The sequence below is a fragment of the Crocuta crocuta genome, unplaced genomic scaffold (genome assembly GCF_008692635.1).
Source record: "Crocuta crocuta isolate KB4526 unplaced genomic scaffold, BGI_CrCroc_1.0 scaffold402, whole genome shotgun sequence".
In the NCBI taxonomy this organism is placed as follows: Eukaryota; Metazoa; Chordata; class Mammalia; order Carnivora; family Hyaenidae; genus Crocuta; species Crocuta crocuta.
In genome coordinates, this window is record NW_027529633.1 from 109,683 (window position 1) to 134,646 (window position 24,964).

The window sequence follows — 24,964 nt, forward strand, 5'->3', positions numbered from 1 at the left end:
TCAGAGCATTCATACTTGATCTTGTTATCTGGAATTTTCCTCACACTGATATAATGTGTGAGTTTGTTCCTTCATTTAGACTTCATCCAAAGGGGCTCTCCTCAGAGAGGTTGTTTCTCATTCCCATACCTAAATTGGTTTTCTTCCAAACACTTTTTTGGCTTAGTTAATTTTATTTGTTGTATATTTCCCTACTGGAAATTATATTATTAATGTGTTTGCTCATTAGTGTCTATGAAACCAAGGACTTTGTCTTATTAACTTTATGTATCTGCATTATATTAGGTCTTCAATAATATAGTATACACTAAAAAATACCTTTGAATAAATAAATACCATCTTTGTAGTAAGAAACCCAAAATTCAATGCACACTGATAATTTACAGATAGAATATTGGCTTTTAGCATGTCTGTAGAATAATATGCATAGAATAAAACAAAAGAAAACAAACAAAAAATGACTAATACTCATAAATGGTAAATAGCAGATGTCTATTTGAAAACACATTTAGAGGGCACCTGGGTGACTCAGTTGGTTAAGCATCTGGCTTCAGCTCAGGTCATAATCTCCCAGTTCTTGGGTTCAAGCCTTGTGTCTGATTCTGTACTGACAGCTCAGAGCCTGGAGCCTGCTTCAGTTTCTGTATCTCCCTCTCTCTGCCCGTCCCCCACTCATGCTCTCTTTCTCTCTCTCTCTCAAAAATAAATTAACGTTAAAAATTTTTTTAAATGAAAATGCATTTAGAATTTTATTCCTTACCTTCCTATTCTATTGTAGATAGGGATATGACAGTCCATTAAGTGTCAATATCCTTGAAGTCCACAGGATTTTTGGAGATAAAAATAGCAAGTGACTGACACATAGCAACTACTGTATAAATAACTATTATACTGAACTACATGTTGGAAAATTTGTTCTAATCTTAGTCTGTCTTTTGACGATGCATGGATCCCTGATTTTTAGATTGTAAAATTGGTTTCCCACTACTGTTTCAGGATTTGGTAAATATTACCTGTAAACTCAGTATAAGAATTATGCCTTTTTCCCTCAACTTTTTTGAAAGATTTTGACAATATGTGTGAGTTGTGGAGCCATTAATACTGCCCCTAAAATGATAATGGTATCGAAGGCACCGTTGACCCTAAGTAATAATTTGTAATATATGTTCAGAAGAAAAAAAATACTTCTACTAACATATGCATGATTTTAATTCATGGACATTGTTTATTGTGGCTCTTGAAGAAATTACAAAGTGGTTCATTTTGTCATCTTGGGTTTTGATGAAATATTCATAAACTCCTTTATGAGTCTGAATGAAGACGTGAATTTTGGACAATGAGCTTTCATAAATATTCATTGAAAAATCCCCTGTATGGAAAATTTAATTAATTAAAAATTAAAACAAACACTTTCGAAGTATTCCTACCAGATATGAAAGAGTGGATTCTGTTATATTTATTCTAAACCCATTACAGGTTATATTTTATAAAATAATACCAGTGAATTTGCTCTCATTATATGTTTTGGTAGTATAAGCACTGCAGAAAAGATATGCTAATTTTGTTAGCAATTCTAAATAAAATTTCAGATTTCAGTGTAGGATGCTTCACAAAAGGGCTATGTTCACCAAGAAAATCTGCTACAAAGGCAAACTGTATTTTAATGATCAAGGGAAGTTAGTTTTAATGAAGTTCGCTGAAGGGAGCCATTCAAGTCCTGTAATACGATTATGTACTCTGGTAACCCAACTCTAGAAGATAGAACCCCTCTGGGGATTTACTGAAAGAGGCTTCAAATAGTTCATGATCTTTCACAGATGTCTAATGTACAATTAGAAATTAATTTAAAAGTAAAAGGAGAACACTAATTGGGTTAAATTGGTAACAAGTGGTATAATGTGTCATGCTTTCCAAATGCATACAATAATTGAAAGATTTCTATATATAACACCTTGAAAGATATTTAAATTTTAATAGCTCTATTTTCACAATAAGAAATAAAGACACGAGGGAGTTATTTGCTATCTTGCTTACCACAGCACATTTAGACAAATTCTGGACCAAATGGACTGGTTTCAGAATTTCATTAACCTTCTTTACCAATAGATATAAATGAAAATTATATATTGTGGGGATTAAACACAAGGACATCTGTCTTGGTTTATATGATGAACTCAAAATTCTACTTGGAAACTCTGATTTCTAACTATCAATCCTGAAACGTGAATTACATTTTTTTCCAATTCTGTGAAATGTAAATTGTCTTACTAAAAGGATTAACAATTTATAATTAAATGGTATATTATACATCATTTATTACAATTTGCGACCCTATGATGTGTTATTTAAATTCTGTGTTTAGACATTCTTCTGTTGCTTCAGGGTCCTCATTTGGAATATGTGAGAGATGAAGACAGTGAAAGCATCCCAAGCAAGATACTGCATCAATGCATATGCATTGGAAACCAAAAAGTAAAAGATCAGCTTGCTGGAGGTATTTGATCAATCTTACTGAGCATATTAAATGTGCATTCAAAGAAAAATGTGTTTTAATTACAGCTTAAATGCAGTCTGAATACTAATATGACAAAGATGGAAGCACTTTATTTACCTTATCTCCATATTTTACAGTTAGCACATTGCTTCCAATGCGATATCTAAAAAATACTTCAGCTGCAAAGGTGTCTTGTTTCACCACAAGAAAAGGCACCAGAAAAGATGACTGGTTTATTTATGGAATCAAAAGCCTTAAAGAAATCTTAACCTTAGAAATCTCCTTACTTCAAGAAATGTGCTTGATAAGCTCCACATTGAGTCTTTCCCTTTGCCTCTCCCTCAGCACTCTGAAAGCTGTTTCCACCACTTACAGATTATTTTAATAGGGTCTGTGTGTGAAATTATTTCCACCAATTGGACTGTAAACAACATAATGTCAGGGATGTTTCTTTTGCTTCCCCACTATGCTTGTAAGAATAATGATGTGGATTGAACACTGTTATTATGGCTCTAACAGAAATGGACACATTCCAAGAAAATAGGAGTGTCCTCTCTCCCTACTTTAATGTGAATGAAAACACTGCAGGAGAGAAGGCTATATTTTCTGACTCGCTCTTTTACTCTTACACTTGCCTTCCAGTGTTATTATCTTAGCTCCAGATCCTAGGTCCAGATATATTCCATATTGTTCAAGGTTGCAGCAAGAGGGTAGGAAAAAATAGAGGAAAACCCCAAATATTTGTGTCTCTAACTAAAATAGGGGTAAAGGTAAGGTGGTCATGGTAGTAGAAGGGGATGCATTAGAGAGGAAAATATGGCTGAGCCAAGAAATAATAAACCCCCAAAATACTTGTACAAATTCACCAACAATTTCAAATAAGTGTAGAATCATGAAAGAATATCAAATTTTATCTTTGAGTTCAGTAATATATATGCATAGATAGAAGGTTGTGCCATATATTGAGATAACTCTGTTTTCAGCAAATGTTTTACTAATATTTTCCCTAGATTGTAACTAAAATTGTTGTTTTACAAACATTTACTATAGAAACAACTAAAATACTCCTTGCATATTTTTGTAATTGAGTAGATGTGTTTAAATACATATAAACATAAAACTTTAGAAAAGTGCTGCATGATTAATCTAACATTAATTGCTTGTGTCTTTCTATAGTTAACTATATACTTACCTTGAACTAATGATCTTGATTATGAAAAAGAACTATTTTATAATGTCATAATGGATTTGCAATACAAGTGAGTTTTCTATGGTTTCTGGCAATAGCTTGTGAAGGTTCTGCCAAAGGTTATTTTTTCCCCTTCCTTTCTTGTGATGAAACTCATCAAGATACATGGCTTTCCCTGGGCTGAAGTTCAAACTCCATCTTGAGCTTTGGATTATCTATAAAAGTTAATACTTAATCTGAAAGTTCAGCAGCATTTATTTCCATAAGAGGAAAAAAAACAAGGATGGTAGTGAAATAACACCATAGTTGAAAATTATATCCTCAATTAGTCATAAAGAATGAAAAGTACAATAAAATAACACCACTGTTAAAACTATTCTTTCTTTTTATATGTAGGTCTCATTTAAAATTTTTATTTCAGATAAATAATGTACAATCTAATGCTTATAGCAATATGGGTAGATTTGGGCTCTTTGATAATTATAAGAGGCTATTAAAAATGCATTTTGTATCTCTACCTCTAAAGCTCATTTTGTTTGGCTTTAATTCTGAACAAGAAATTATTTTGTGTTAGTCAAGAGATCAGTGAGAAGATGACTTCAGGGTGTGAAGTTTTATGTCAGAAACTATGTGTGTCACATTCCAGCAATGGTAATGCCTATATTTATGGGTAAAGATAAATCAAAATCGATATAATTCAGGATATTCAATTAAATGAGTAATTATGTCCAAAATTAAAGTTTGATCCTTAGCATATAATTTGTGTTTGAAATCTTACTTCTATTTAGTAAGGTATCTGAGTGATGCTATAATGTAATTGATGAAGAGAGAGATGGTTTAAACAGATGATGCTCAAGTTTGCCTCTGGCATGCCCCATAAGCCTTCCTAAGTGCATCTCACAGTCCCTGGGTTCCCAGCCGGAGAACCCAGACAAAGACAGTATGATAATAGAGCTCAGAGCTTAGAGCTGGATCACCTTTCAGCTGGCTGACAATGTGGCCCCTGTCATTCGTAATAGGTGGAGTGCCAATGATACCTAGCATGCTCTAAGCAGCTTATTATGGGCTGAGCTGTGTTCCTCTGAAATTGAAGTTCTTTTTTGTATGTTTATTTATTTATTTTGAGAGAGAGAGAGAAAGAGAGAGAGAGAGAGAGAATATGAGCAGGGTTTGGGCAGAGAGAGAGATGGAGAGAGAGAATCCCAAGCAGGCTGCTCACTGTCTGTGCTGAGCCTGATGTAAGCTCAATCTCAGGAACTATGAGATCATGACCTGAGCTGAAATCAGAAGTCAGACACTCAACGGACTGAGACACCCAGGTGTCCCCCAACCAGGAAATTGAGGTTCTAATCCCTAGTACCTCAGAATATGACTCTACTTGGACATAGGGCTTTTAAAGATGTAACCGAATTCAAATGTGGTTATTAGTGTGGGACCTAATCTAATATGGTAGAGAGATGGTTAGAACATAGACATATACAGAAGCCCATATGAAGATTCAGAGAGAAGACAGCCATCTACAGGTCAAGAAGAGAGACCTTAGAAGAAAAAAGGAAGCAGACACCTTGGTCTTAGACTTCTAACTCGACGGTTGTGAAAAAATAAATTTTTGTTGTTTAAGCCACCCAGTCTCTAATATTTGTTACAGCAACCCTAGCAAACAAATAACACAGGACAAGTGTTCAAGTGTTTACGAATGGTGAACTGGGACAGGACACCAGTGGACAGGGATGCATTCGTGTTTGCAACATCTCAGGTGTCTGAGAAGACCAAAGGAAGTAGCATTTGATAGGGCTATGGGCTGAGCTGTCTGTAGCTGGATATCACTGATGCATTGGGGAAAATCTGCAAAAGGAAGACAATGATTATTAACTGATATTAAGTGAATGATAAAAGTCAGTTGGCTCTCTGGCAACATATAAAAATACTATTATCTCCTGCAACTAAAAGGCAGAAAAAAAGCCTGAGGTTAAGTCTTTAAGACTTAATTATAAGGGGGTTAAAACTCAAAGAAGGTTGAATTCTCAACCTTGGAAAGTTGGCTTCTCCAAAGCCAGGGTCCCAGTAGGAAGGAAAGAAGGAAGGAAGGACAGAAGGAAGGAAGGAAGGAAGGAAGGAAGGAAGGAAGGAAGGAAGAAGAAAGAAGGAAAGAAAGAAAGAAGGAAAGAAAGAAAGAAAGAAAGAAAGAAAGAAAGAAAGAAAGAAAGAAAGAAAGAAAGAAAGAAAGAAAGACTGAGATTTGTAATAGGGACATCTAAGCCAATGCACGATAGAAAGGTCAACTGCCAAGATTTCCCCAAATCCTCTGTGTCTGTAGAAATGGCCAAATATTCTTTATTAAAATCAGAGTCCCTGTTTTGCTTGATGGTAATGCTAAAATGCAAAGGGAGTATACTCTAAAGGAGCTGCAGAATTTCCCAACATGTACCTCGGTGAATACAAATGGAACTGGGCCCTTATGGCCCTTATGGGTCAAGTTGGGTAATGGGAGAGTTTATTGATAAGGGTGACTTTTCTGATGATATAGGATCTAACACCCTGGCAAGGTCATCATACAATGTTAATATGTTGCCAGGATGATTTCCCATCCACTGCTTTCCTATCCCAGTTCACCACTAGTAAACCTTTTAACAGTTGTCCTTTGTATTTGTTTGCTAGGGCTGCTGTAATGACAAAATAAAATAGGAATTCCAGAATCACTGTGGAAGATGGCTGAGATAGAAATGGGCATGCTGGAGTAGATATCTTATTTAAGGCCAGGAGACCCAACTGATTACATGTCCCAGCAGATCTCTGTTTTCACAAAATGAGAAGGAGCACATTGGAGAGAGAAGCATCCGATTCACTGAGAAGCACAGTGATGATTTTGTAGTTCAGATTCAGAATAAAAGATTATGTTATAGATTTGACTTCCTAATTGCAATGGGACTAACCAGATCCCCCAGAGGAGGCCAGGTGATGGCACTTAACCATCAGAAGCTCGGCGAGTGCAAATATCAGAATAGGTGGTAAGGTCAGAGTAGCTGCAAAGAAAGCCTAACCTACAGTGAGATGGCTTATAGAACATGGTGTTCCTAGGGCCAATATAGGTGATCAGTCTCAGGAGGATTACTTCATATATACAATTAAGATAAAGCCAAGGATTCTAACAGCAGCTCATCAATACTCATGATTCCTATTCTAGTTTGTGGATCCTAAACAGTTCTCATACCTGGAACTCATTGATCTAAGGAGGGCTAGGTTCCCATGAGTTAGGATCCTGTAACATGGTGTGTGTATCTGAAAATAACCCCTCTAGGTATTCCCCAAAGGGAACTAAGGGGCATTCATACACCATGGGATGGAAATATATAGACATTTGAGGACTTCTGAACAAAAGTGCTATGTTGAAATGGATTCTCAGGAATCAGAAACATCATCACGACATCCTTGTTAAAGTGGATGGAATAGAGGCCAGGTCATTAGCAGAGCCCTGACCCAGGTCTGGTGCTGGGAGCCACACTGGCCTCTCTGGATGACAGTCACAGTGAGGAAATGACAACGTTTGCACAGCTCCTGCCATTAGAAGCAAAACTGGTATCTCCTTCTTCTACTACTGGCTTATGTTGGAAATGAGCCTGATGGTATTAACCAGGCCTCACAATATTCCAAATCAGACTGATATTCCCCACACAGATACTTCATAAGGAAAAGCATACTCCTGCCTCTTCAAATGGGATTTTAGATGAAAGCACTGTGGATAATTGTCAAAAGGCTCTTCCTATGGGCCTTGTAGATCCAAGACATAGATACTAAAGGGGTCTAAGAACACAAGAGTTACAATTAAGCCTGGTCCCGAGACAAAGAGCCTAATTTAGAGTTAAGGAACAGATAAGGGCGGAACTTAATTTAATACTTATCCTTTTCTAACTGGTGATGTATGGCAGTCCCTTTCCTAAGGACTACTTTCCACAAGCACTCTCCCTTACACTGGGGACTGGGATGAGGATAGGTAAGAGTAGCTAAAATATAACCCAAAAACAAAGGCCAACACATTTAGGGCCTCCATGGTGTTTACACATTCAGCATCAAGTCAAAAAAGTTTCCACAAACAATGTATTAAGCAACTCAAAAACATACATCTTCTTGTGAGCCAGACAGAATGACTCCTAGCCTATCTGTATACAACTTAACCTATGTCCTAATCTCAGTGTTATTAACTTAGAACACATATGTATGTCATTCTGTTTTTCACTAAGAACATCCTGTTCTTTCCGTAGTTGTAAGATTTACTCAACCTCACTATGATTGGGGTAATTCTGCAAGAATACTTCCGAAAAACTTGTTTTTGAACACTTTTCAAAGCATCTTATCACAAAGAGTTTTCCATTGTAAAAATTCCTTTTTCTAATTTCATGTTGTCATAGGACATTTAAATAAAGACAACAAAACTGACAGTGCAGAGATGCCTGCCTGGTGATCAGAAAGAATCTCAGGGCTCTCTCACTCTCTCTCGCCAACACCGTCCATCCTTCAGGGACCCCTGGACCAGCTGGAGTGGGTCTTCAGCAGTCTGGGCCACTGTTGCTTTGTCCAGTGGGCCCAATGACATTTCCTTGGTTGGCAGAACCATTATATTGGTCATTATCTCCTGGTATAGGATTTACTGGTGGGAAAGGCCAGGTGGAAGCCTCTAAAACTGGTCTCCAAACACCATGGCTAAGATAATGAACTTTTAAAATTGCACCTTGGGAGGAGTAGCTGATACTAATTCTACTTCTAAGGATATGTAGAGTATGAGTGGTAGCCACCATCATATATGTATTTAATCTAATTACCTGGTCCCTATAGAAACCAGCTGGATCCTATAGATGATGGACTTCCAAAATTCTCCTGGTTGGTATAAGTCTGGAGAAACCAGGCATAAGCTTCCAGGAGTCCCTTCCCATAGCATCGCTTGGAACATACTAAATTCCCCAAGTAAAGATGTGACAACATGTGTGGAGTGTTACTTACCAATCAGGGAAGCTTATCTCAGCCTTGGAATCCAGTGTTTTTAATGAGAATCAGTCACTTAGGCATATAGCCCCTGCATGACTTAACTGAGTTACTGAAACCCCAGACCACCATAAATCACAATGTTAGGATAAATCCTCTAGTCAACTGGCAAAGCTTGGCTCAAGGCCAAAGAAATGCAAAACCACTCTTATGAAACAGAACATTTCATGAGCTCAGTTCCCAGGATCCAGCCAAGATCCTGTCCTAAAAATAGGTCTTTCTGGAGACGGAGCCTTCCCCACACAAACATCCTCAGCTTAAGAAAGGCAAAATGAGCAGTGGCTCATGAAACTCAAAGATGAAGATTTGTGAAGTCCTCCAGGTGAGATCATTTGGACTAGCAGAGGTGCTAGCCAAGAGTCAGGGAAACACAAGATGGACAGGAAAGGAAAGATGGACGGTCACATAGCTATCTGATGTGACTTAAGTCAAGCTGCCTTGGCAGGGATTACACTTCATTCCACTCACCTTCCTCTCGTAAGTTTTCCCAGGAAACGAAATCTATTTGAGTCTCCAAAGAGGTGTCCCCAAACTCTTAAAAGCACTTGATTCAAGCAATGCAAGGGGTAGCATCTGGGGACCTGGTTGTGCTGCCCAGATTCCCTTCAGGACAAAGGTGCTTATCCCCAGCAACCATGACTTCTCGCTGCTGGTGAGTTGCAGCTGTCCTCCGGGGATCTCTGTCAACTGAGCACACACTCACCCTTCCCACTGGCATGTCTCCACTGGGGCAGCCTACATTCAAAGACTTCTTGATGTACAAGAGCAAAGGCCTGGTGCCTTGCTTCAGTTAAGGACAATGTAGAAGCGCCATCCTATTCTCTTCATGAAATCACCATGGCAAGTTCACAAGGCACCTCGTCTCACTGTGTCCTTTTCATTCTTTTGTTTTTTTGGGGGAAGAGATGAGTCTCCAGTAAAACTGTATGCAGATGCATGTTTTCCTACGAGTGGAGCTTAAGACATGTACAGTCAGATCATCAGATACTCCATGAATTCAGATAGGATCTTGGTATCAAAAATCCTATCAAAATATCAATATTTGATATTTTGCATATTAAAATAAACAGCCTTCTTGTATTTAGATTTGGGATTTGTGGGAAATGAGAGCAATTAGATTATGGCAAAGAAAAATGATGTATAAGAGTTTGATCTAATATTTAAAATTTAAATAAAATCTAATCTAAAATCTAAAATTAAAAAAATAAATCCCATGATTTTTTTGTGGTTCTTACAGATGCTATGGAAGACACAAAGTGTGTTCATCTCTCCAAATTGTTTCATGTGGCTGCAAGTAGTTGTTACATTGATCATTACAGGGAGCAAGTACCTAACTCAGCAGGCATAGGAGTCACAAGCCAGAAGCACTGACTTAGATAATTATGGATATTTATCTATGCCTAAAATCATAAAACAAGAGAAAATTGAAGTGAAGTCCTTTGGGATCTAGCATATTTATTATTGTCAGTGTATTTGCTTACCTACATCTCAGCATTTAGGAAGAAAAAGGCACTTGATGAGGTAACTGTTGTGAATCTCCTCACAAGCTCTTCAGACTCTGTCCTGCCAGTCCTGGGGAAGGTAGGGTGCTGAGCCTTGGAGAGTTCTGCCAGTTATTTTGCTTATTTAGATGCCTTACTATAAGAAGAAAACACTGGCAGCAATTTGAAAACTGGCAACTAAGAGAGTCCTAAAGATAGAGCCTACTGAGAAGTGGTCTTTGCACCAAGAATGGAAGCCATCTTCTCCTATCTATGAGTTAGCACTGAGGAAGGATCTAATTGCTGTCCTCACAGATCTGGCAACCTGCCCAGTGGCTTTGCAGAAGGCAGGGGGATCCTCAAGAATCAAGACCAGTGCTTATTAAGAAGTGATCAATCCATGTTTTCACATTGTGATTAATGTTTGGAGACTGATCAGGGAGCATGTGGACAAAAGGAAAGAAGGATAAAGTCTGGGACTAATTCTTTTTTTAATGTTTGACTATTTGCATAACTGGCAAGTGACTCATTAGCTCATCTAGTAGTAACAAGACATGAGGAAGTCATTGAACCTAATTCTCCTCTGCTTCAAGGGATCAGAGAAGAGAGCAGAAAAGAAAGACTTGTAAGTCAGGTACACAGTGTAACTAAGAGCAAGTGGTAGGTGAGATAAAACTGCTCAATAAAGCAAGGTGCATGTTGGGAATAGGGACAGTGGAGCGTGCTGGTAACCTCAAGCTTTGCTCCTGGGATTCTGACATCTGGGGACCCATCCTATGTGGGGGACCCAGCCCTCTGTACTACTCACTACAAAAGTCAGAGTGATTTTAATGGTCAGTGTGCAGTATAAATGGACTAACAGTAACAGGATACAATGGCTAAAAAAAATAATTTTTATTTCATTCTAATGTAAGAACAGTTGTGCCACCCCATGAGTTGTGACCACTTACCTCTGGGCTAGAAGTCCATGGCAAGGGGATTGGTCTTTAAGGAGATGACCTTGAAGATGGACCACTTCACTTTTCACATTTCACTGGCCTGCACTAATTCCTAGCTGCAAGGGAGGCTGAGAAATGTAGTCTTCAGTTAGGTGGACCATGCCCAATAAATATTAAAAAGAAAAGAAGAGAATAGTTCCTAACGTGTAGTTAGCAATTTTTGCTGCAAGGATATGTTGTGTCTGTATGTAGCTTGATGTAGGCACGTGACTTAGTCTTAGACCATAAGATCAGTTCCACTGGGAGCTCTGGCCTAACGGCTTGGTCAGAGCTGACAGAAGGGCCCTCATCATATTCTACCTGGGTGTCCCCTGGGCAGAGTCTTCCCTGTTCAAGGATGTTTAGTTCCTGCATCCTAAGCCTGATTCCTTCTGGATGGCTTTCTAGCAGTACAAGACCTCTCCGGACAGTGTATGTAATGTTTTGTGTTTTGAGTGGAGAAATAAGATTTGTTGGGAAAGTTGATGAGCAAAGGGTCAGTGAGAGAAGGCATTCCTAGCCCCAGACTCTCAACACCCCCTAAGAGGCACCTAGGGTGAGGATTCTCCAGTGAACATGCTGCAGTACTTCATTCCTACGGTTCCCCTCCTTTGGGAGAAGGGACAACACTGCCAGCGCAGAACTAAACACGCTACTCGTTAGAGGGCAGATTGAATTGGGGGTGCCTATTTAACAGAGGAACTGTCTAGGAAGGCCAGCAGCTGTTGGTATGTGTGGCTGTGGCAATTTTAGCTCCTTACACCATGAAAAGCTCAGTTTGAGCCCACCTTCTGCTACACCCCTACTCAGGTCCTTCACTCGCCAAACAATGCCATGTCACCTCCCAGGATTGCACTGGATGATCTTGCTTTTCAGACCATAACTATCTTATGTCTCCTATTGATCTTATGAACTGACCACTATTCTCCTAATAACTCATTTCTCTGCTTGAATATAGAATTGGTTTCTATTTTGTACAACCATGATAATTGCCTGATATACTATGTGTAATTCAGAGACACATGAATTTTTTAAATGTTTATTTACTTTTGAGAGAGAGACAGACACAGAGTGTGAGCAGGGAGGGGCAGAGAGAGAGGGAGACACAGAGTCTGAAGCAGGCTCCAGGCTTTGAGCTGTCAGCACAGAGCCTGATGTGGGGCTCAAACACAGGAATGGTGAGATCAGACCCGAGCCAAAGTTAGACAACCAACTGAGCCACTCAGGTGCCCCAGAGAAACATGAAATTCAAACAAACAATTGAATTATATATTTTGGGATTGGATTGGATTTCAAATAAAATATTATTATTTCCATTTTGTATGTCAGTTGCAGAGGTCCATAGATATTCAGTAACTAATTATTCATAATTTTCCACACAAAAATGAAATGAAACAGTATTTTAATGCATATTATCGTGCATTTTTTAGAACACCTGGTATACATGTTTGTTTGCAGTATTAGTTATTAAGCATAGAGTAATCAATGTTTAATATGGGATGTTTATTGTTTTGGATATTACTAAATATTTAAAATCCCTGACATCTCTGTGAACACTCAGACATTGTATAACTGCAACTGGAATTAGATATAGACAAAGCAGATTTTCCAGTATGCTCACATATTGATCTCATACTGCATACTTGGTCAATTGTCTGTGACAACACAGCATCATGATAAATTATCTACAATTTCAACCTTTTTTCTTACCATAAACTTCCATGCTCTACAAAACAACAATCTGATATCCATTTACTACTTCATTCAATGTCAATACAATTAGAAAGAGTAATAGTATCTTACATGTGATAAATAGATCACCTTTCACAGAGGCTGCAGTTGAATTTAATTAGTACTTATTTTTTTCTTATATATATTTTCTCTTCCCTTTATAAAGAATCATTTAGCAGCATCTTGCAACTTTCTGAACAGAAATTTGTAAATGACTGCTCCATCTTCCATGCTGGTCTGTAGTGTGTCCTCATACTTGGGCAGGCATTCTCTTATTATAATCAAAGAAAAATGTTAGCATCACTTAAATCTAGGACAAAAAATTTAATGAAACTATGGTTAAATTAATTTTAATACATAGATATTGAAAAAATTACGTCCGGAAATAATTAGGTAAAAATTAGTCTCATTCTGGCCCAGTTATAGCATGGAAATCTGAGCCTTCTTATGACATTTAAGCTTGTAGCAAAGGATGTAATCCTCACTACCAGGCACAGGAAGAATATGTTGGTTTTGTCAGATTTTTAGAACAAGAACTGCTATATGTACCAGATTTGTGCTGGGTATTGCTAAAGCAAAAATGAATAGGGTATTCTCTTCCTTTGTGGAACTCACATACTAATGTGTGACAGAAACAAATATCTCTATAAATGTGAGTAGTATTATAATAGAAAAATACAAAAACTAGAGTCAGGCAGGGAAAACCTCAGTACCACTAACCAGGACAGGGGCAGCAGTATAGTCAGGGGATGCAATGTGGAGGGAAGAGAAGAATACGAATGAGCTCCCACTCAAAATGAACCTGAAAACACACATTCAAAACTTATAAAGAAACTTAATGGTAAGAAAGACAGCCAATAATATATCTATAATTGTGACAGAAGGTATACATGTAAAATTAGGAAAAAATAATGCAACCATAAGATAAATCAAAACAGCAAAATGAAAGGGATGCAAACAGATGCACCTTTCTAGTACTTATAAAACAGCTGGCGCTGCAAGATTAATCCTAGACCAGGTGGAATCTAGGGAAAAAGAAAAAATCTAGAGGAAAAAAATGACCAAAGTTGTCTAAAACATTAGTGCAGATAAAGGAAGATAAAAGCCAGGATCTTCTGAGAAGATACTACAATCACAATTTTGTATGCATCTATTCACATAGCCTCAAAACCTAAGAAACTAAAAATGATAGAATTCAAGGATGCAATCAGACTAAAAACTGGTAGATCAAGCAGGAACACATTGATATGTGTGTAATTTAACAATTTAAGTAACACAACTTAATAGACACTTATGAAATAAAGATTGCATGAGTAAATGAAGAATATTTACTATTCTCAAATACACAGAAAGCCATTTCCAAAAACCATTTCAAAGAATGAATAAAAATGGAGCATTCTCTTTTGACAATACAGTGGATTTAGAAATAAACTAAAAGATAATTTTAAAAATGTGTATATTTGGAAAAAGAAAAGCATCTTTAAATCAAACATTGAAGAAATGTCATAATGGCAGTTGACAAAATATTTAGAAATAAATGACATTAAGAATCATACTAAAGTAGGTGGGGCGCCTGGGTGGCTTAGTCGGTTAAGCGTCTGACTTTCGCTTAGGTCATGATCTCGCGGTTCGTGGGTTCGAGCCCCTCGTCGGGCTCTGTGCTGACTGCCAGCTCAGAGCCTGGAGCCTGTTTCAGCGTCTGTATCTCCCTCTCTCTCTGACCCTCCCCTGCTCACGCTGTCTCTCTCTCTCTCTCTCCTAGAAATAAATAAAAATATTTAAAAAAAAAAAAGAATCATACTAAAGTAGGTAATAAGAAGAATAAAAGCAAGACAGAAAATAATGAAATATAAAATCAAGAAACAAGAAAAGAACAAATAGTTCTTTGACGATCCAATGTAATAGGGAAACCCCTAGCAAAACTAATCAAGATAGAAATAGAAAAGGCATAAGTAAATAATATTAGCAACATAAAGAACCATAACCAGGTGGACTAGATATTTAAAAAGAACCACTATGACATACTAAAATCAGTGTTTTACAGTGTATTTTAACTTAGCTGACACAAGTAATTTTGTGTGGTTGAAGCTGGTAAAACAAGTAGCTACTCAATAAATGGAAACAGTGATTGAGAATCCCCCACGCCCAGAGAAAAGGAGAGCCACAATTCTATTCATAACAAACTGAGTCTGTGAAATTGCAAAACAGTTCACATAAGGGAAGTTACTAAAATTAGAATATAAATATAGATTTTGAATGAATAAATATTGCTACAATGTCATAGAGTCTCTGACATCCTCCTCCTTACTCTCGATGTCCATCTGTTATTCTCACTGAGCATCTAACGAACTGCCTGTATTTTTCAGCAGCACGCATCCTGTCCCATAGAACTTCAGTGATTCAGGGAGCTCATCCTGTGAGCAATTCTTTGCATCATTGTGTCTGTGGGCATGTCCAGTTCTGTCAGCTGGCCTGCAGCCTGGCTGGGGTGTCCCCGCATAACCCTCACACACACCCCTCCGCCAGCAGATCCCAGCATGGTGCTTCCCCGTAGCATGAGAGCCATCATAAGCTATGACCTTACAGAGTCAGCCCCTGCAGCCTGCAGCCCCAGTTGGCACGCTGACTCGGTCAAGGGCAGACAGGCAGAGAGCTTCCCCTCCCTCTGTTGTGCCCACAGCTCAAGTTTCAGCCTTCCAAATATAAGGTGTGCTCAGGGGTCCCAGAGCACACCCACGTTCACTGCAGAGCGTTCTGGCCTGAGGCACTCAGTCCCTCCTGGATCACCACCCGCGTGGTGGTCCATCATCAGTGTGTGTTTTCTCAGGAAACCTCAGAACACGTTTATTTCAAAAGAACAAATTGGAGAAAACAAATAGGTGAGTGACTATATCGTGGCTGTGTCAACCCTTTTCCTCTGACTTTTGGGTTTGTTTCAGATGGAATATGTGTGGGCATTGTTTACAGTTGAATATATAATTTTTCTTGCTTTTTCAAATAAATATACACATTGCATTTTCTGGCTTATTGTAGTATATTTGATTATAATTTTGTGTAAACTTTTCAATTCTTTTTGTCAGATATTAATACATGGTAAATTATGTTGCTTTGCAAAAAAAAATTATATGGGGAAAAAAGAGAAGGAAGTCCCACGTGATTAACGATGTCTCTTTCTCTGTCACTGTCCTCACTGTTCCTTCTCTCTGGTGCTTGCCCACAGGGAAAACAATGGCATCAGTACCTTCTGTTGGTTGCCTGCTGGCCAAAAATCAGTATTATCGAAGTAAGTTATATCACCACTAGAGGGCACTCCTAGAGAATGTGATTTAAGGTGATTGCGGGATGTTAACCTATGTGTCATGTAGTCAAAATGTAAGTGTCAAGACTCATGATTGTTTGTGACAGTGAAGAAAATAGGAATAGAACTCATCCCAAACCACTCAGAATCAATATTGTCTAGGTTTATCTCTTTGTTTTAACTGTTATATCTATCATATTGATGAAACCATTAACTTAAAATAAGTGAAAATAATAAGCTTATATTTCACAATTGCTTTAATTTCATGTATCTTACATTTAATAGGATGCATTAAAAGCTGATAATTTTACGTAAATAAAATACTATGTATTCCTTAGAAAAGAAGGAATAGCATGACACAGCTTGAAGGGTTTTTTAAAATTCATTTTCTGCTATGGAAATAGGTCAGCTTCTGTTTGGCCAGTTTTATTTTTATTTATCTACACATCTGAATAGAAAGTTGTAGCTTATTAAAGAAAATTCAGAAATTTCATAGAATGGGACAATCATTTCAGGAACAAATTGTCATTTATTGAAAGTACATCCACATGTAGAAAATTCTTATTTCAATGATTGTTTGTAAATAAAAGTTGATTTATTCTTTTTCAAAATGGTTAAACTATGCCCGTATATTTAGTGTTATTATACAATAGAAGTTATTTTTATATTCTGATCTTTTAAGGTTTAAAATACAAATATGAGAAAGCAAATACAATCCTTATTCTTGAAAAAGAATTCCTTTGGGGTGCCTGGGTAGCTCAGTAGGTTAGGTGTCTGGCTTCAGCTCAAGTCATGATGTCACAGTTCATGAGTTCAAGCCCTGTGTTAGGCTCAGTGCTGACAATTCTGAGCCTGGAGCCTGCCTCAAATTCTGTGTCTCCCTCTCTCTGCCCCTTCCCCACTCACACTCCATCTCTCAAAAATAAATAAACATTAAAAAATAATAAAAAGAATTCCTTTACAAATTTCTAACTTTTATAGAATATTTGAATATATGCACATGTAAGATTTCTAATGTAGAATATTTCTACTATTCATTCTTGATTTTATACTAAGATTTTGAATTTAATGACTCTTAATTTTTAAATTCTACATCTATATCTATGGAGGGATTGAGAGAGAGTTGTCCACCATGGAAAGAAAGCATGCTAGGAAGCTACTGCTCTTCTCAGCAGCTGTCTTCCAGGCTTGGTCTGGTGTAGGCATGGCTGCTGGAAATCAGTGAGGATTTGCCTTCCAAAAAATCATGAAGAAATCCCGGGAACTTTTCAAAGGAAAAAGAAAAGTATAGTTTAACCATCTCTCAGAAGAAGCAGAAGGACTTTGAGATAATGCAGCAAAAGCAGAAGCAACTAATGAGAAGAAGTCTATGCAGACAAGAGACAAATGACTATTTGGAAAACCTGGGTGTTACTGCCAGCAAGGTGTATCATAAGCTCTATGATCAAAATCTTGTGAAGCAAACAGTCATATGTTATGACATAGCCTTATAAAACGATCTTACACTTAAAAAAAATAAGAAAGTATAATATGCCTTATTCTGGAAGACTTTTTAACTGATTGTCAATTTAATCGATTTTTAATTTATGAACTCATAATCATTTGCCAGGAGTATATGATTTCAAAACACGCTATGTTACTACTTGAGAGTATAGGCATAAACAGTATGTCTGTGTTTGTCAATTCTTTCTTTGTTTATTGATTATCATTTGTTTCCTACAGAGGCCAGCATTTCTTCAGTTAGCTCTTTAACTGGCTCTGATTCTGCTAATGTCATACCTGATGACAAATCCCAGCAAGGTATTTGGTTTATTTTTTATGAGCATCCCCCTTATGATTTTCCTTTGTTTTTAATCTTGCAAATGTGTTTGGTAAGGAGGTAATATGACTTTTATTTGATAGGGTTACCAAAAGAGGCAGAAGCTGACTGGTGGTTTAAATCCTTTTTCCATTCTGAACCTATGCTTTCAGATATAAGAAGAAAAGATCTGTCTGCCAGTAAGTACGTTTTAGGTTTTTGGCTTTTTTTTTTTCCTAAGAAAGGTATTTCCTTATCAGAATGAAACAACATAAATAGATGTAGTAATTATTATGTTAACCAATAAGGATAAAGCATAGTTGTTTCTTGAGGGTGGTGAAGGCTTCAATATAAAACATACTTGAGAGCCTGAGATGGAGAAGACATTTGCCCCTCCTCCCGTTTTGTTAGCCATGAGTTAAATCATGAGCACTCTTTCTAATTCTGTCGCTAAAGAGAAATTGAAAAGTCATATGCCAATTTTCAGCATTGCCTTAGGGGAAATAGTTTGGGAATCAGTGGCAAGGCTCGAAATTTGTGTTTCCAATACTTTCAGGAAACAAATAACAATTATCTACTCCAATGAAAGGGAAACATATTCCTTGGAGAAATAGCAGGCTCCAGATAGGAAAGGAAAAGAAAAAAAATGAGACTGGACCACCTGACAGTGTGAAAGAGAAAGAAAAGCTCAAAACAAGATGTAGTATGTCAAAATGACATAGGAACCAATTGGCCAAATCTGATACAATTTCAGCAATGAAATAATGATAGTAACAGAGAATTGCCGTAAAATAAAATCCACTAATCATTATTGATATAAATAAATAATTAAGTGAACAAATGAGAGAGAAGGGAAAGCTCTTGATTGCAGAATTCTAATGAATGTAGAAGGATTGGTGGAAGTAGACAATTACCATTTGACGTATATTACAGTAATAATTGTTCCAGGCAAGCATTATCAATGGATGCTAAAATAAATGAGGACTAGTATGAAAAATGAGGTCTTCTCAGAGTGTCTCCCCCCAAATATTTATTAATTACAAAGGGGAAAATTAGTAAATTTCCAATGGAGAAAACTATCAGATACCACCTTAACGAAATAAACGGAAGCAGTTATAGACTTGCTATCCTAGACGCCTGCTGTAGTTCCTCTGCTGGTTTTGACTGGCCTCTGGACGGCGCCAGTGTCTAGGTAGAAGATTGAGATGGTGGGTTTGCATACAAGTGTTTCCACGCATTTTGAACCCTAACACACTGAGTAGTACAGATGGTATTCTAATGGTTTCTAAAATACTTCTTTTTTTTGGACGCTTGACTATGTCTTGCTACTAGATGGAATAAAAAGAGTAAATAGTATTGGATTTCATAGATCCCAATGTTAATATTTAAGGGTGTTAATGAATTTTTTACTTATGATAATTTTGAAATAGAATCAATTAAATATTGAAACTTTTAAAATATAAAGACAGAAAGATCAAAATGAGGCTACTTGTTGAAAACATGTATTTTTCACTCTCTTTATCAAGTATACTAATTTGAATTATCTAGGTAACTTTCATTTATTTTTCCACTTTACTTTGACTACAAAGACAACATAACTTGCAGGTAAGCATTTCTCAGCTGTTTGTGCATGGCAATCCAATGAACATTGCTGTAATAGCTGACTACTTTATACAGCTCTAATAGTTGATTCTGACAATCAAGAGAATTCTACCTGCTGAGGTGCTGAATTTGTGAAGCACACCTTTCAGTACTCGGTTATTCCAGATGACTTTTCTTCAGTTTGAGAAGACAGAAATCTGCTGGAGTTCCCATTTACAAGACAGAATCTGCAGCCACCCACACAGCAAAAGTTTAGGCATTTTCCCTAGTACAGACTATTGCTGCAAGTGTCATCAGCAACCTGGAGAATATTGAGAAAGCATGCCTTTGAAAAGTAATGAGTCTTCAAATGTAGTGAGTTTTAAGATGTAGCCTTTTCCTTATCCATACTAGTTTTCAAAAAGTGTTTAAAAGTTTTTATTTTTAATTTTCAAATTCTTAGACTCTTTATATGTCTGTTGAATGATTGATTATGTCTTAAAAGTGAAACATTGATGCCTAACAATGGTCTAAAGGGCATTGTATTCAGAAATGTAGAGAACAGTTGCAAAACTGTATTTTTAATCATGAACATTGGAAATAGAAAACAGACCTGTTAAAAATACATTTCTGCAGGGACACCTGGGTTGCACCATGGGTTAAACGTCCAACTATTGATTTCGGCTCAGGTCATGATCTCATGATTTGTGTGATCAAGCCCCACATGGGGCTCTGTGCTGTCAACACAGAGATTCTCTCTCTCTCTCTTTGCCTCTCAAAATAAGTAAATAAACATTAAACATTTTTTTAAATGTTTTACTGTATATATAACTAATTGGTTATTGTGTAGACTTTAAATTTCATAATTTTAAATAATATTTAATAATATGGAAAATCATGATAGAAAGTTGAGTGGATAAAGCAAGATAATTTATATATGGTATGATTTTAGTTCTGTTGGAAATGTACATATTCATAATAATAGTTTGAAAGGAAATACACCAAAATCGTAACAGTGGGTGTTTCTGGAGATGGGATTATGGGTGATTTTTCATTTTCTTCTTTATATTTTTTCTGCTTCTTTTTTCAAATTTTCTAATTTGATAAGTTTTGTATATAATTAGAAAACAATAAATGTTATTAGAAAAGGATACACTGGACACATTTTGTGAATAGGAGTATTTCCTACATTGGCTAGAATTTTCCCCACTTTCCTCAATATGATAATACCAAGACTTTCAGCTGAAAAGTTTCTGTATACTGCTTGCAAATATTTTTCAATGTAAAATGGGAGGCTTTAGAAATTAAGAGTGGTGGATTCACTAAGAAGTCGATGTCACTAGTTTTATGTGACTATGACTGCATTAAACACCCAGTAGAGCACACATGGCTGTTTGTTAATAAAACTGTCTTCTTGCCCAACTGTGTAACCATGAGAAAAATGTCAGCACTGACCATTTACAGTGATGGAGACAACTGAGCAAGTATTGACTACTCTTCCCAAATGGGACATGCATTCCTTCGATTCTGTGAGTCTCTATCACTTTGCTATCAACTAAGAGACTCATATATCACTTTGGCCCAATAGCACTTCATTATTTACATATTATTGCTTTTCTGGTGATTGCTTGCCTATGCATTATATGTACTTGTAGAGACTCATTACATTTCTGGACTCTATATCTCATTTGGCTTTAGCATAAAGTTAAATGCAGTGACTGAAGATTAATTTTTTTCTAAAGTGAGAGAAGAATATGATGAAACAAATGTGGTAAATTGTGGAAGGTTTTGTTTTTACTTTAAGATGATCAACAAACTCCTATTTTCTTGGCCACTTGGTATATGTGTGAACAGATGGCTTGTTTAGGTTATTCAATGACTTTTCCCAAATATGTTATCAAGTTGATATTTGCTTTGTTTACCCAGAAATAAAGCATTTATTAATTTACATTTGCCTATAATTTGTATATTTTGAATGTGTTAAAATTACTGCTTTTATATTAGTTTAGATTGGTGTTACTGCTACTGAAAGTTACTATTGTTTAAAGTAGTTGGATTTGACATAATATTTTAGTTAAATATATTATAATGAGCATATATAGTTATTAAGCACTTTACAGTGGCAAATACACACATATATATGTGAGAATGGATGATTATATGGTTAGAGAGATGGAAAGAGAGGGAGATAGACAGGGATCCTAAAAAATAAATATATGAAGAATCTTTCAGTAAAGTAACATTAAAGTGGATTTTAAAAACTGATTGAAAAATTGAAAGGATTCTTGTGTGCTATCCCAGGGTTTCTACAGAATGAGAATGATATAAAAAAAAAGAACAAAACGTCTCCCAGCTAATTGCTTCTAATGTAATTTTCCTACAATTCAGACACTTTGGGGCTGTGTTTAAAAAGTACTTCACACAAAGATCTCAGTATAGCTGTTATTTTGGTTAAAACACCTCTTCCCTGGCTTTGTTGCCTAATGGTTAGATAACAAATAGTGGAGGCTAAATATATTTTAAGAGTGTCATAACTCCCTATAATTTGAGATGTGCTATGATCATTCTAATTTAATATTATGAAATGTTATATGCCTTGGCAGGGATGTCCGTATTAAATGCAACTGGGTTTTGGCAATTTCTACTCAGGTTCTGTGATATTATATGTTAAGATTCTACTAATTTTTTGAGATATGATTTTGATAGCAGGTTCCAAGTTATTGACCCCATATCTTTTACAGATAAAACCACCAAGAGCCAATTCATCAATTCTTACTAACTAGATTTTAAACCTACCTGGTGCTTCATACATTATGAAGTTTGGGTTGTAAGAAACAAGACTCAAGAATTCTATTTGCCTATTAAAAAGTGATGATGGAAAAATAATTGCTTAGGTTGAATGGAGTAGCTAAACTTCTACTTTAGGTTTTATTTTTAATGATGTTTGGATCTACCCATTTATATACTTTCCCGTCAGCGTTACCCAAACCCAGACTTTTATCATTTCTCCCAAGGAAAATGGCCATGACATCTTATGGTCCACTTGCACTCTTTTTTAAATCTCTCCAATCGAATGTTCTCTAGATCACTCACAATCATCTTAACAAAATACAGATCTGTAATACTCTCCTGTGAATACCCATTAACATTAGCACACTCACAGTATTTAATAATTCCATTATGCTCAGGATAAAGTCACAACACACACACCTACCCCCCCCCACCCTCCCCCCCCACACACACACATAGTATCCTGATCCATGGAGATCTGATCTCCATAGCTAGTCTTGTATCTCACTTCTGAAAGCATCCTGTGTTCCAGCTACATCAGTTCTCTCAGTTTCTCACATACCAGCTTTTTTCTTGCCACAGGGTATTTCCCCAGGCTCTTCTCTCAGCTTGGACTCTATTCACTTAATTAATGTCTACTCATCGTTTAAATGTGGGCTCAAAACTCTTCCTCAGAGAAAAATGTCTCCAATCCACTTAATAAATTAGATTTTTCATTATAAGCTCTCATAGCCCCTATTCCTCTATGTTCTAGCTTTTATCACAGTTATAATTATACATTTGGTTATGCAGTTATTTGTTTTCCCCACCGCATTATAAACCAGACCAGGGCAAGGACCATGTCTGCTCTACTCAACATTTTATACCCAGCTTCTAACATATCAGCAAATATGTGTCAAATGGATGACAATGGTTCTTTAGCAAGGCCTGGCCCCTCTCTCAAGAAGTGTTACATTTCGGCAAATAAAGCAAACACTAAATCAATAAAGACAATATTATCCAACAGTGGCAAGCTCTGTGAAGGAAATGAAGTACTTGTGTTGGAAAGTGATGGAGGGAAGACAGAGGCTGAGGGAAGGCTTCTCTAATTGGTGTCTTTAGGAAGGAAAGCCTTACTGAGAAGCAGACGTGGGACTGAATTCTGAAAGAGAGGAAGCAGCCCATTTTGTGAAAAGCACGCTAGGCAGAAAAAATAGTGCAATTTACCATGCTCTATATAGTATATCTAGTCTCCTGTTACACGATTTTCAAGAGTTTGGAAGAATTTGGTATTTTCTAGGTGGGGTCAAATTGTCTACTGTGTTTCCTTCCAGCTAAAACTGGGATGAGAAGTGGCCTGGTCAGGTTTGGGGTCATGTACTTTTTTTTTAACATCCTTCAAGGTGACCTATGAATTAGCTAAACATCACACTGTGGGAGCAGCATGCCTGTGAAGTCACAGGGCAGTTCCCACAGCTCTTGTGACACCTTCAGTGCTGCGGGCCACAGCCTCAGGGGCCTCTCCAGTCCCTGAAGTAATTTCCTCAACTCATGAGGAAAGTTTTATCCCATCATTTTTTTCCCACCTCTCTTACCAAATGGACAAACAAATTGCTATTATTTTAAAGATTCTTTTCATTTCAAAAATTATCTTTTTATAACTATTTCACATAAAAAAACAAACTAGTGAAAGAGAGTGATACATAGTTACCCTCTTTCCTCAATAGTCTAGAAAGAATTTATTTCAGCTTGGGAGTCTGAAAAATGTTCTCCTGTTACAGTATAATTATTTGGTCTCCAAAATGTGGTGGGAGAAAAAGTTTATCTTTCTAATATAATGTTTTAAACAACTTTCATTTGAGGTTTTAATCCATTTCAATTAAATTTATTGTAACCAAATATATATTTCATCTATTCAGGGAAAGTGATTTGTATTTTTTGTATAGTTTTATCTAAATAGGTCAGATATAAAAGTTTTGCTTCACCACTTTTAATTAGATAGATTGAAAGTCATTTGCATCCAGGTTGTAAACCCAAAATATGTTAAATCCTTTGCACTATTGTAATTATTTGATTAACAGCCAACAGGAATGTGAGTCTCATAAGTATTTTATCCTCTTTACACGCCTAGCAGAGGTTTTCAAATTAATGAATTAACAGTTACTGAAACTATGATTTATGCATCAATTAACAAAGGTTAGGATTTTGAAATTACTTTACAAGGAAGAGTGACCAACATTTTATTTTCAAATAAACTGCTTTGAAAATGTTTATGCAATCTTAAAAAGTGCATTTAGAGAGCTATCTACCTTCAAATTTCAAGCTAAATTCTACCATGAAGAGAGGAGACAGTCAAAGCTCATAAACTAAACTGATCATGTTGCATTTTCTTAAGTCATCCTAGATGGATTTCACATACCCATTTATTTCCTGTTACTGCTGATACTGCTTAATATTCTGGAAGAACACCAGATTATTCTCTCTATTGCTCAGAAAGCATTCTTATAGCTTCCTTGACTGGCTGACATTCTGTGCAGTCTCTGAGGTATGAGTGCATTTGAGTCTGTTTGACGGCAGACACAGGAGCTCAGTCTACTCTGCATTCTGGA

At 36.7% G+C, this 24,964-nt stretch overlaps 1 protein-coding gene and 1 pseudogene across 1 annotated transcript; both read left to right on the forward strand.

The window, feature by feature from the left end:
- Nucleotides 1–16,137: 16,137 nt before the first annotated feature.
- On the forward strand, nucleotides 16,138–23,693 carry PPDPFL (pancreatic progenitor cell differentiation and proliferation factor like). The gene is made up of 4 exons (XM_077762284.1): nucleotides 16,138–16,192; nucleotides 17,930–18,007; nucleotides 18,110–18,205; nucleotides 23,656–23,693. Exons 1-4 carry the CDS (start codon nucleotides 16,138–16,140, stop codon nucleotides 23,691–23,693), a joined length of 267 nt encoding a protein of 88 aa, XP_077618410.1.
- On the forward strand, nucleotides 17,412–17,597 carry LOC144230080 (small EDRK-rich factor 1 pseudogene; annotated as a pseudogene).
- Nucleotides 23,694–24,964: the final 1,271 nt, after the last annotated feature.